Below are 13,341 nucleotides of genomic sequence, written 5' to 3' on the forward strand. Positions count from 1 at the left end.
AACATATTGTACCACAGTAGCCAGAACTATAATTATAATATTATTACTTTCATTAATGTTGTTGTAAGCTACTGTCATTACCGTCTGTCCTGCATCTCTCTCTCTCTCTCTCTCTCTCTGTCTCTCTCTGTCTCTCTCTCTCTCTCTCTCTTTTTCTGGCTCATTGTGTCATACGGATTACTGTTACTTTATTATGCTGATCTGTTCTGTACGACATCTATTGCACGTCTGTCCGTCCTGGAACTGAGGTTTCTACCGTTTTTTTTCCCCGTTAAAGGGTTTTTTTTGGGGAGTTTTTCCTGATCAGCTGTGAGGGTCATAAGGACAGAGGGATGTCGTATGCTGTAAAGCCCTGTGAGGCAAATTGTGATTTGTGATATTGGGCTTTATAAATAAAATTGATTGATTGATAAACATGTGTTATCAGATATATGATCACATAAACATGTGTTATCAGATATATATGATCATATAAACGTGTTGTCAGATATATATGATCATATAAACGTGATATCAGATATATATGATCACATAAACGTGTTATCAGATATATCTGATCACATAAACGTGTTGTCAGATATATATGATCACATAAACATGTGTTATCAGATATATGATCATATAAACATGTGTTATCAGATATATATGATCATATAAACATGTGTTATCAGATATATGATCATATAAACACGTGTTATCAGATATAATGATCACATAAACGTGTTATCAGATATAATGATCACATAAACATGTTATCAGATATATGATCATATAAACATGTGTTATCAGATATATGATCACATAAACATGTGTTATCAGATATATATGATCATATAAACATGTGTTATCAGATATATGATCACATAAACACGTGTTATCAGATATATATGATCACATAGACATGTGTTATCAGATATATATGATCATATAAACATGTGTTATCAGATATATATGATCATATAAACATGTGTTATCAGATATAATGATCACATAAACATGTTATCAGATATATGATCACATAAACATGTGTTATCAGATATATGATCATATAAACATGTATTATCAGATATATGATCACATAAACGTGTTATCAGATATATGATCACATAAACATGTGTTATCAGATATATGATCATATAAACATGTGTTATCAGATATATGATCACATAAACGTGTTATCAGATATATGATCACATAAACATGTGTTATCAGATATATGATCACATGAACATGTGTTATCAGATATATGATTACATAAACATGTGTGATCAGATATATATGATCATATAAACGTGTTATCAGATATATAATCACATAAACGTGTTGTCAGATATATATGATCATATAAACATGTTATCAGATATATATGATCATATAAACATGTGTTATCAGATATATGATCACATAAACATGTGTTATCAGATATATATGATCATTTAAACATGTGTTATCAGATATATATGATCATATAAACATGTGTTATCAGATATATGATCACATAAACATGTGTTATCAGATATATATGATCATATAAACGTGTTGTCAGATATATATGATCATATAAACGTGTTATCAGATATATATGATCACATAAACGTGTTGTCAGATATATATGATCATATAAACGTGTTATCAGATATATATGATCACATAAACGTGTTATCAGATATAATGATCACATAAACATGTGTTATCAGAAATATGATCATATAAACATGTGTTATCAGATATAATGATCACATAAACATGTGTTATCAGATATAATGATCACATAAACATGTATTATCAGATATATGATCACATAAACGTGTTATCAGATATATGATCATATAAACATGTGTTATCAGATATAATGATCCCATAAACATGTGTTATCAGATATATATGATCACATAAACATGTGTTATCAGATATATATGATCACATAAACATGTGTTATCAGATATAATGATCACATAAACATGTGTTATCAGATATATATGATCATATAAACTTGTGGTGTCAGAGCAAGGTTCGGGGTGGTTACCATGCCGACGCAGAAGACGGTGAAGAGCAGGAACCAGGGCAGGTCGGTGCAGCTCCGGTCCTCCAGTGGTCTCCATTCTCTCTTTGTCCTCTGAAACACACACAAACACACGGTCACACCGGGAGCGGAGCCGGGCCTGCAGCACCGGGCCGAGCCGAGCCGTGCCGGGCTGGGTCCACCTCTCAGGCCCGATCTCCATCACCAGTCAGCCCACACACAGCTCCATGTTGAACCGGAGCGGAGCAGCAGAGAGCTGAGCAGTGACATGACGGTCCCGTTACCAGGCCCCGGTAACCCGCCTGGAGCTAATTGGATTACAGCTCCTGGCTCTAATCCCAGCTCGGCCCTCTCTGCTCCCCGGGACCGGTTTCCCTTTCACCGTGAAAAAATAAACACGCACTGGTGCTCTGCTGAAGGGCACCGGGGGGGGTGGGGGTGGAGGAGGGAGAGGACGGTACCGGGCCGGGCCGAGCCGGACCGGCCGCTCTTACCTCCGTGCTACCGCAGCATCCCATTGCAGTCAGGGTGGACGTGCCCGGAGCCTCACGGAGCCTCACGGAGCCTCACGGAGCTTCACGGAGCTTCAGCTCAGCAGCAGCGGGGTCTGGAAACCGACAGGCGGGGGAAGAGACGGACAGCCCCGCGCGCTCTGCCTGCATGCACTCACTGCGCAGCGGCGCGATCCCGGAGGCCGAGTCCGGAGCGGAGACGGTCCCGACGGTCAGACGGAGCGGTCCGGCCCGCTGAGCATGCTACTGTCGGTGCCTCCTCCGGTTACCGTACCGAGCTGGGATTAACGGCCGAGGATTTCTCCGCCACACTTCCTGGTGGGCCGTCAGGTGCAGCGGCCATTCATCTCATTGCGCATGCGCAATTCGTGCTCGTGCCGGAGCGGAGAAGCTGAACAACAAACCGTTTTACCGGCGGAGCTGCCGGTGTAATACCCGGAGTGACCACTGAGTGGAGGCTGACGGCAGGGTGGCGCTGTTTCCACCTCAAAGACAAACAATTAACAACGGGTTGGGTTGTAGATTTAGTTTTTGTAGTTTTCTTCTATTTATTTGTAGTTTTATTTATGTCTTTCATTTATTGGTGTTTTTAATTGTATTTTTGTATTAATTTGTAGTTTTATTTACATGTTCTTCTGTTTATTTGTAGCTTCTGTTTTCTTTTATCTACTTGTAGTTTTATTTAGGCCTATGCATTGTTTCAGTTGTTTGTTGTTATGTTTATGTCTTTTCATTTGTTTGTAGTTTTATTTGTGTTCTTTTATTAATTTGTAGTTTCATTGATGTGTTCTTTTGTTTATTTGTAGTTTTATTTATGCATTGTTTTAGTTGTTTGTGGTTATATTAATGTCTTTTATTTGCTTATTAGTTTTGTGTTCTTCTATTTATTTGTATCCTTATTTGTGTTCTTTAATTAACTTGTAGTTTCATTGATGTGTTCTTCTATCTACTTGCGGTTTTATTTGTTTACTTGTAGATTTATGTTTTTTATTTGTTTCTAGTTTTATTCTAATATTTTAAATATTCAGCATGTTGATGTTATTGAGTTCCTGTGTTACATTAAATGTATAATTATTATAATTTTTACACCTGTAGTGAAATGTTTTCAAAGTCACAGCTGATATTTATTGGTTATAAATATATTTACATTTTAACAAATATTCTGATACTCTTGTACTTGTTAGTTGTGATGCAGCGTTTTCACATTGTTGAACTTCTACTTCTACAGGATCACAGGACGTCTTCCACCACTGACAAATCAGACTTGATTAAAGAAGATCAGAATTATAAAGTGTTAAAATCATTTCCTTTATTAAAAGTAACGACACCACAGTGTGGAAATTCTCTGTTACAAGAAAAAGTCTTGCCTTAAATAAATGTACAGAAGGAGTGAAAAGTATGGGTCAAAATAAAGTATTCATGGTGCACACTGTGTTATTTTATGTTACTGATGTGTTCATATGTTTGTGGTATTTAAGGCTGTAATGTGTTTAATCTTTTTTTATGAACGTCTGAATGTCAGATGTGTCCTGCAGCACAGAGGAGCATTAAGAACATCACGTCCATCACTGTCTCACAGTCCAGCAGCTTTAATGAAGACGAGGCATTCACTGTTGACACGTAAAACCACAAATCTTTTATCAGAATCTTTTATTTACCTTTTTTCTCAGATAAACCTGCTGCTGAGAGCTCGAGGAGAGACGCTTTGGGTCCATGTTCCTGGAGGGTCCTGGATAGTCCTGGATAGTTCCGGAGAGTCCTGAAAGTCCTGGAAATTCCAGCAGAGTCCTGTAGTTCCTGTGAGACTGAGGACAGCAGCGATGTGGGTCTGATCAGCCTGCAGAGCACAGAGAGCTTTTGTCTTATTGTTTACTGTTGTACCAGGCTGAACACTGAGTGTGTGTGTGTGTGTGTGTGTGTGTGTGTGTGTGTGTGTGTGTGTGTGTGTGTGTGAGAGAGAGAGAGAGAGAGAGAGAGAGAGAGAGAGAGAGAGATATTTCTTATCGAATCTTTAAGGAAGTAAAAACTGATATTTTTGTCACATAATTTAATTTAACACAAAATGAATATTTTGGCTCTCGTGTTCTTTTCATCACATTTACAATTGTCCTTCCCTTTAAATAAAAACAAAATAAATAAAAGTGAAAAATGTTTTTTTGTCTTTAAAGGACAGGTTGAATCTTCATGATGTCATGGAAAGTTACTGAGTACATTTACTCGAGTATATTGTGTCTCCAGTTAGTTTTACTTTGTACTTGTACCACAGTTTGTTTCAGCTTCATTTATACAGTCAAAGAAAAATATCAGGAAAACATTCAAAACACAAAGAAACAAAAAACTAACTAAATAAATAAATAAATGAAATCAGTTCAGGGAGAAAAATAAGACAAAAAAAACCTAGATGAACAGAAATAAAATACAAATTCAAAGGACAGATATTCACTTACAGTGCAGTAATTTATTATACTTTTACTGCACTACATTTTTTTTATTGATTACTTTTTAAAAATGTACAAAAAACAACCAAACAAATAATTGATCAGTTGACAAATACGAGTAACTGTTTTGTTTTATACATATAAATATGTTTTTGTTATAAATTATAGATAAATCTAAGGTATTAATATGTCATGAATGTAAGTCATTGTTATAAGTATTAGATAAATATACAACTGTTGTAAATAAACAAATATATGTTATTGTTATGTTATAGACAAACACACATCATTGTTACAAGTTACAAATAAAAACAAGTTATTGATAAAGTTATAATGTTATTGTTTTAAGTTAAGTTAAATATTTCAATATAAGTTACTGAAATATGTTAAAGATAAATATAAGTTATTGTTATGAGTCATAGATAAACATGTTATTGATATTTTATACATTATTACAAGTCATTGTTATAAGTTCTGGATAAATTTAAGTTATTGATATGTTATTGATAAATATAAGTTAGAATAATTTATAAATGTTATTGAAGTTATAGATAAATATAATTATTAGTTTAAGATAAATAAAATGTTATTTAGAGGTGAATATAAGTCGATATAAAATACAGATAAATAAACTCTTGTTATAAGTTATTGATAAATATGTTATTGTTAAAACATATAAATGTTATTGTTGAAAATTATAGATAAATATATTTGTTGTAAGTTCTCGATAAATATAGATGTTATTGATATAAGTTAAAAAAAAATTATGCCATAGATAAATATGTTGTTATAGAGAAACAGAGACTGCGCTACTCTGATAAGTTAAAATGTTATAAATATTAGTTATAAGTTATTAATATAAGTTACTGTTGTATGTTATAGATAAATATGTTATTGTAATATGTAAAAGATAGATGTAAGATATAGAAAAATATAAGTTATTGTTAGACAGAGGCCGGAGGAAACTTTGTCTCTGCAGATGTTTCAATAAACTTTAGTCAGTTAAAATCATGACGGACTGAACTTCCTGTTGTTTCTTTCTTCTTCTCCTGTTTCTGTCTCAGGACTTTAACTCACTTCCTGTTGACGGCAGAGAATCTGATCTGAGATCTGCTGCTGTCGACACAAACTGAACGAGTTTTACCTGCAGAAACTCTCAGCAGCCTACAAACTGATCCTGTTACAGCTTCCTGCTTATATTTCTGTTTCTATCCTTCAACATGAGCCACCTGATCCTCAGACACAAGGCTGCGGTGCTGCCTCCTGTCTACAGTTTAGTCGTTGCTGAATACATCCACGTCCTGCAGGTGGAGCTGTTGGGTAGCTAACTGACAAAGCTAACGTTCGCATGCTAACACAGAAGATTTTCAAATTACGTTTTATTAAAATTACACAACAAAACTATAATTATAAAAAATTAGAACATGAATGACGTAGTTAGCTTAGCATCATCAGAAACTTCCCTCTCATTATAAACTGTGATTAAAGCTACCACACAGAAATTAAAAGTTAATAAACATTTATAAATATTCATCTTTGAGCCTCTAAAACAGAAATGTTTGGATGTTGTTTGGATGTCAGGACAGATGTTTGCTAAAAACAGATTTACACATTTAATGAATTCTTTATCAACTGAGACACTTCTGAAGTTCAGTGACCTGATTTAAACCAATGGGTTGAAGGTCGTTACTGAGTTTATGTTCAGACTAACGTTCAAAGGCGATGATGGTGGACAGGTGGACATGTGGACCGGAGGACATGTGGACAGGTGGACCGGAGGACATGTGGACCGGAGGACCAGAGGACATGTGGACAGGTGGACCATAGGACAGGTGGACCGGAGGACATGTGGACAGGTGGACCGGAGGACCAGAGGACATGTGGACAGGTGGACCAGAGGACAGGTGGACCGGAGGACATGTGGACAGGTGGACCAGAGGACATGTGGACAGGTGGACCAGAGGAGGTGGACCAGAGGACATGTGGACAGGTGGACCAGAGGACAGGTGGACCGGAGGACCAGAGGACATGTGGACAGATGGACCGGAGGACCAGAGGACATGTGGACAGGTGGACCGGAGGACATGTGGACAGGTGGACCAGAGGACATGTGGACCGGAGGACATGTGGACAGGTGGACCAGAGGACATGTGGACCGGAGGACATGTGGACCAGAGGACATGTGGACAGATGGACCAGAAGACATGTGGACCAGAGAACATGTGGACAGGTGGACCAGAGGACATGTGGACCAGAGAACATGTGGACAGGTGGACCAGAGGACATGTGGACAGGTGGACCAGAGAACATGTGGACCAGAAAACATGTGGACCAGAGGACATGTGGACAGATGGATCAGAGGACATGTGGACAGGTGGACCAGAGAACATGTGGACAGGTGGACCAGAGGACATGTGGACAGATGGACCACAGGACATGTGGACAGATGGACCAGAGGACATCTGGACAGATGGACCAGAGGACATGTGGACAGATGGACCAGAGGACAGTGAAGGTGAACATATCAGATGGCTGCTGGAGAAGAAATGACTCAGACTTCAATTCAGTTCTTAACTTTTATTTTTTGACATCACATTTTCGTCCTCTTACATTTACAGAGACTGGTTCCCTCCGCCAGTTAAACCAGTCCAACCAGTTCCACTGGATTCATTTAAGGCACATTAAAGGCGATTCATTCACTTATTAACAAAATAATGAAGATTTTTGGTCTGAAGATAAACAAACAAACAAACCTGTCAACAACACAAACACACATTCATATACTTCTGTCTTTGCGAGGACCTTCACAGACATATTGCATTCCTAAGCCCATTACCCTAACCCTGACCTTGACCACCACAGCTAAATACCAAACCCCGTCCCCGACCCCGACCCTAACCTAAACCTGATTATAACCTGAACCTTAAATCAAGTCTGTGCCCTCTAACAGGCTGCTAAAGAGGAGCAAAGCGGCAAAAATGTCCTCATTTACCAAAATGTCCTTGCTCTGTTCAAAAAAAGTTTCGGTCCCCACTATGTAGCAAATACAATCAACACACACACACACACACACACACACACACACACACACACACACACACACACACACACACACACACACAATTTGATTCAGAGTTTCACCTGTCGGGTCCCTCAGTCTGATCTGGACATACACCTGCAGCTGTCAGGTGACCTCATGTTAGAGTCTTTGGACCAACAGCTCTGATAAGGACACTTGGAGATACAATCGATCAAAGTATTGATTGTTTTGGCTGAAAGCTGATCAGGATGCAGATTTTAAAGATAAACTCTGCAGGATTTTCATAAAAATGAACATATACACTCACAGAGTCGTCACAATGACCCGCTCTCAGTGTGGTGGTGAGTTTATCTGCAGAGACTCTGCTCTCTGACTGGAGTTTATTACTCTCTGCTTATTCTGCCGTGTTCAGGACGTTCCTGGTCACAGCGCTTAGGTGAGGTCGGGACTTTGTAAAAAAGGTGGCAACCAGGTGCCAGACCGTCAGCAGCACGCATCCGAGAGGAAGCTACAAAAAACGCGGACACAGAAGGATAAAGAGCAAATACAGGAACAAGAGTGAACCTGGGGTCAGATTTCACTTTGACTGGTGAGTACGTGCAAGGGACGGCTGTGATTTATTAAAGTGGGGCTGTATGACGCATTTATCCACAGTCACGTCCTACAAACACACTAACTGATGGAGGCAGCAGCAGACCAGCAGCTCCTGTGTTCACTGGTGTTAAGTCACTGGAGTCTGGCTGAGAAGAGAGAGATATAACAGCTTTATTCTCCTGTTGGAAATCACTGTCTGTTTCTCCAAACTGGAGAACTGACATCTACTGTAGGTGACACACTGTCTACAGATAAATACCTCATATAAACACACTTTAATAAATCCAAACTGTCCCTTTGACAAACAGTAACTGTCACTTCCTGCAGAGTTTACCTTTAAATGAATCACAGAACCCACTGATTGTATCAAAAATAAACATCAATTAATCACCTGATTATTAAAGACTTTAACACACACACACACACACACACACACACACACACAGGGTTGTGTGTTTAGATCTAGTTAAAGCTCAGTTCAGTCAGCGGCCCTCGAGTTTCAGATGATTCTGATTATTTTGTTTTTTATCTAAATAAAAAAACTGAACCTGAACTCGACGGCCGCTCGCTGCCTTCATCTCACAGTCTTCATCAGCAGGTGGACTCAGATCTCACCTGAGTCGTCCCCCTCTGAGGAAGACCATGAGGCTGGTTAAAGCAAGTAAGAACCAGACCAACGATCTGGATCAGAATCAGAATCAGTTCCAGGATCCAGATTAGATCAGACCCAGGACCTGGATCAGGACAGATCTAAACCCACCCTGTTTATTACCCATAATCCTCCACCAATAAAGCCCGCACTGTGTGGCCCAGCAGCCCTGATTGATTTTCAAAATAAAAGGCTCGTTCAGGATGTGTTGCAGCAGCATCTGACAGACTGACGGAGGCAGCCGATTGGCTACCTTCAGTGATCAATCAGAGACGAGTCCCGGAGGCCCGGCAGAGACAAATAAAAACAACAACAACACAAAGCTTCAGTCTGTTTGTGCAAAAAAGAAGAAGAATCAAAGAAACAGCAGAAACAGCTGATCTGAGTCCAGCACGTCTGATCCTGAAACCTGAAGGCACCATTTGGTTCGACTGCATCAGTCCAGCTCTCCTCTTCCTGTCAGCTGACCTCTGTGGCTCGTCGTCATGGTTTACCCACGTCCACTGTGATCTTAGTGAACAGGTCAAACTTCTCTATCTTCACCACTTTGTAGGACAAAGAGTTGATCCCGTCTCTGTGCATCGTCTCTCTGGTGTGAGCGATCCGGTTGAACCTGACAGACAAAACAAAGGGACACAGGTGACTGAGGTGTTCTTAAAACTATCCTTCGCCATCTTTACCAGGAAAAGGCGACACATAGAGCTTCACAGAGGTGAGGACAAGAACAGGTGTGTGGACAGGTGTCAGATCTGTGCAGAGACACATCTCATACAGTATGAAGATAACATCCAGAACACAAGTCTGACTCTCAGCGGCGTCTGTGACATCATGAGAAACACTTACAACTAATAAAGTCACCTGACGCCACAGTTTCAACACTGATTGGTCCACAGTCACTCCCTTGCATCTATATCCTGCATCTGGGGCAGTGAGGCTCCGTCTGATTGGTCACATATACTGACATGTAACGTGTGACTGTGCGACACATGTAAATTACTGTTAATCTCAGTTCAAGACATCTTTTTTGAGACTGTTATCGCACATGTTGAGGTCATGATGAGAGTAACATTTGGATATATTGTGCAGCTCTCGTAGGAAAATCGTCTCTTTCAAGACGCTGAGAGATCCACATTCAGACCGACCAGGATCAAGCAGCTACAGCCTCTGACCTGTAGCGAGAGGTCGTTCACGCGCCGCATCATGCACCCTCAAATTTATTGTTTTTATTGTAGGCACGCAGCACATTTGCCCAAACGCACATTTTTCAGTGCATGACAACAGCAGCAGTCACCACATGTCATGTGACGAGGACCGACCAATCACAGCTGACGGATATCTTTCCTTCTTCAGTAAATATCAGTGTGTGATAAATATGGAGGAGGAGATGATCATGTTAGTGCAGAGCTGTCAGAGCGTCACGTCTGTCCCACGGACACTCAGGAAGTAGATCAGCTCTGACCTCAGGATCTCATGTAAGTAGGCTGTGATACGGAGCTGGTTATTGTTGCTTAGCAGCCTCAGAAACAACCTGTCTCCCCGCCCCTGAAAGTTGGCACAGAGGAGTCACAAAAGTATCACTCGGCGTCCGACCTTGTGCTTTCCAGTTGGTTAAAGACGCAGCATGTGTATGGGCCCTGAGGCAGCTCTGACAGTGAGGACGACCTGCTGGACTGGAGGATGAACTCCAGACTGTCGAACCCAAAACTCTCAAAACCAGCAAAAAAAAAGTTCTTGTTCATTCAGACATCAGGTTCAAAGAGTGTCTTCAACACTGCAGGAAATGTAGTGACGTGTCTGCGCTCGTCTCTCGAGCCTGAAGATGTCGACATGCAGGTTTCTTTTCTTGTTACGAAGCTGCAGACACTGAGACCTGCACAGACCTGAACTGTTCTTAATGGATGTGACTGAATATTTAACTTTCAGTCAGTTTATCTTCTTGGTACAGTTTGATTTGTGTTTTGCCTCCAGATGATGCTCTGAGTTCAGGTTATTCTGATGCAGACGGAGAGAGTCGGTTTTTAGACTTCTTTTGGAAATCTGTTTAAGAAGGTGCTGCTGAGTTAAGGACAGTAAAACCTTTGACCTTTGGCTGAGGGAGCCTGACACTGTGATTCATGTTGAAGGCCTTCAATGTAAACGTTCCAACAAGGAAAACTTCTTGAAAATCTGGAAACTTTTTCTCAACAACGACCCAGCAGCAGTGAGCTGACTCATATCTCCTGACGTTAGGTGACCCGGTCCATGATCCATCCATGGTGCGTCATGTCTCCATATTGTGACTTCTGTGTTGCCATGGTGTTTTTATTTCTCCATTTCCTGTATGCTGATCATAACTTCTGTTGTTTCAATGAGTTTTTGTTTTATTCTTTCTTTTCTTTGTTTATTGTTTTGTTTGTTTTAATCTTCCTCTGTGTTGGACAGTTCGCTGCCTCTGCCACGTCCACATGATCTGTCCTTCAAAGACCCAAAGACAGAAACTTAAAAAATCTTCTATATTGCCTTTGTCTCTCTTGTAAGAACCTGTACATCATGTGAACAGCAGGGGGCACCATCAGCACGTGTAGTGATGGAGGCGTTCAGGCTGGTCGGACACATGCCAGAATAAACGTGGTCACGAGCTGACAGCAGCATTTCCTGTTTCCTTCTTCAGAGCTGAGAACATATCCAAATCCTGAGAGGTTATCAGCCGCAGTCACACTGAAGGTCGGACAGACGTGATGTCACAGTGTGAGAGAGGAAAGAGACGTTTTGTCCTGTTACGGTTCAGAGTTCCTACGGCTTAACTTAGTCTTAAGACTTTTTTTAAAGACTTTTTTTTAAATGCCACTCAGAGGAAAATTTGAGACCAATTTTACAATAACAAAAAAAAAAACATCAATTAAAATTTTGCCTGAATTTTTACTGTAAAGTTTTCTTGGTGGTTTTATGTTTCTCAGTCTGCATGTTGGATTCTGCTGCTTTGATTCCCATCGAGAGTTAGAAAAACTTGTAAGATGAAACACACTGAGATTCATCGCTCATACATCGCCTCGTACTGGTTTCAGCTGTGCCGCGAAATCTTGGTGAAACAGTCAGTCTTGGTTGAATGCACAAAGCTCCACATGTCGTCCATCAACAGTTAACTCACAGTGGATCCTCTGAACTGAGCTGAAACTAAACCTGAGTGTTGTTGGTTGGTGTGACGTTAATGTGAGAGGCATTCACTACATTATTGTTGAAAAATTGATGATACCAATTATTCGTCAATTATTAGTCAGAAAAAACAATAAACTCATGTTTCCCACGACGTCATTTCTTTTTCTGTACACGAACAGTTTAAACACGAGTTGTGTTCCTCATTTTTTCTTCTTCTTTCTTCGGTTTCCTCAATAATTTAATTTGTCTTGTCTCTGTCTTATTTTATATCATCTCTTTTATCTGTCTATCTGTCCCTGCACTTGTCTTCAGTTGTCACAGTATTACACAATGAAATATAAAAAGAAAATAACAAAAATTAAACAAATGAAATTACATCCGACTTCCCGTCTGAGCATTTTAAGACTTTCTTAAAGATTGAGATATTTTAAGACCAGTTATGAAAAACAAACGAGTGTCAGGCTGAAGGAGGAGTCACTGATCAGGTGACTCCAGATGTGACTCAGATTATTTCAGGTGTTTTACCTCTGAGGATTGGGCTCGTTCTTTTGGTCTCTCTCATGGCGGATCATCCGACACTTCCCCATCTCGCCGCTGGGTCTGGAGATGGACATGCCTTTAGAGGCCAACCTGAAAACAGAACATGGTCCAGTTCAGACAAACAGTGCTGAGGTCAAAGGTCAGAGCAGAAACAGAGAACAACAGAGGATCAAACCGCAGCAGGAGACGAACACAAACATGAACTGTGTCTCGGTCACACAGCTGCGAGACAAACTCTCAACAACTGAGGAAGACATCGGACCTCACTCTGTGTCCGAGGAAGATATGAGACATGATATATGTTAATATGAGGAGAAACAACTGTGAACAAACACAACGCTTTTATCTGATTGATTTCATGAACTAATCAATCAATAACTCACAACCAGACATGTTCAACAGAAACATTA

General features: G+C 40.0%; 3 protein-coding genes across 5 annotated transcripts in view; 1 reads left to right on the forward strand and 2 right to left on the reverse strand.

Moving 5' to 3' along the window:
* The window catches only part of LOC126388856 (choline transporter-like protein 1), a 13,568-nt gene extending 9,168 nt beyond the window's left edge, over positions 1-4,400 (reverse strand). Inside the window, exons 1-2 of the mRNA XM_050042183.1 lie at positions 2,518-4,400; positions 2,027-2,116 (exon numbers count right to left, since the gene is read on the reverse strand). Of these exons, the coding sequence (XP_049898140.1) occupies positions 2,027-2,116; positions 2,518-2,541 (114 nt within the window). The 5' untranslated portion in view covers positions 2,542-4,400. The remainder of the gene's footprint in view (positions 1-2,026; positions 2,117-2,517) is intronic.
* A 1,270-nt stretch (positions 4,401-5,670) lies between these two features.
* On the forward strand, positions 5,671-8,984 carry LOC126388640 (uncharacterized). Of its 3 annotated transcripts, none has more exons than XM_050041858.1 (2): positions 5,671-6,901; positions 6,940-8,984. In XM_050041858.1, exons 1-2 carry the CDS (start codon positions 6,820-6,822, stop codon positions 7,521-7,523), a joined length of 666 nt encoding a protein of 221 aa, XP_049897815.1. In that variant the 5' UTR covers positions 5,671-6,819; the 3' UTR covers positions 7,524-8,984. The 3 variants fall into 3 exon arrangements, with proteins under 3 accessions (XP_049897815.1, XP_049897816.1, XP_049897817.1); XM_050041859.1 differs by having other exon boundaries at positions 6,964-8,984; XM_050041860.1 differs by having other exon boundaries at positions 6,807-6,829.
* The window catches only part of b4galt1l (DP-Gal:betaGlcNAc beta 1,4- galactosyltransferase, polypeptide 1, like), a 40,895-nt gene continuing 35,089 nt past the window's right edge, over positions 7,536-13,341 (reverse strand). The window contains exons 5-6 of the mRNA XM_050041857.1: positions 12,917-13,021; positions 7,536-9,869 (exon numbers count right to left, since the gene is read on the reverse strand). Of these exons, the coding sequence (XP_049897814.1) occupies positions 9,740-9,869; positions 12,917-13,021 (235 nt within the window). The 3' untranslated portion in view covers positions 7,536-9,739. The remainder of the gene's footprint in view (positions 9,870-12,916; positions 13,022-13,341) is intronic.

The sequence above is a fragment of the Epinephelus moara genome, chromosome 4, assembly GCF_006386435.1.
Source record: "Epinephelus moara isolate mb chromosome 4, YSFRI_EMoa_1.0, whole genome shotgun sequence".
In the NCBI taxonomy this organism is placed as follows: Eukaryota; Metazoa; Chordata; class Actinopteri; order Perciformes; family Serranidae; genus Epinephelus; species Epinephelus moara.

Bases quoted from the DNA above. Each gene is read 5' to 3' on its own strand.
- LOC126388640 (XM_050041858.1), top strand. From the start codon at position 6,820: ATGTGGACAGGTGGACCGGAGGACCAGAGGACATGTGGACAGGTGGAC. The intron at 6,902-6,939 runs GTGGACCAGAGG...GGACCAGAGGAG, and splicing joins ACCGGAGGACATGTGGACAG to GTGGACCAGAGGACATGTGG.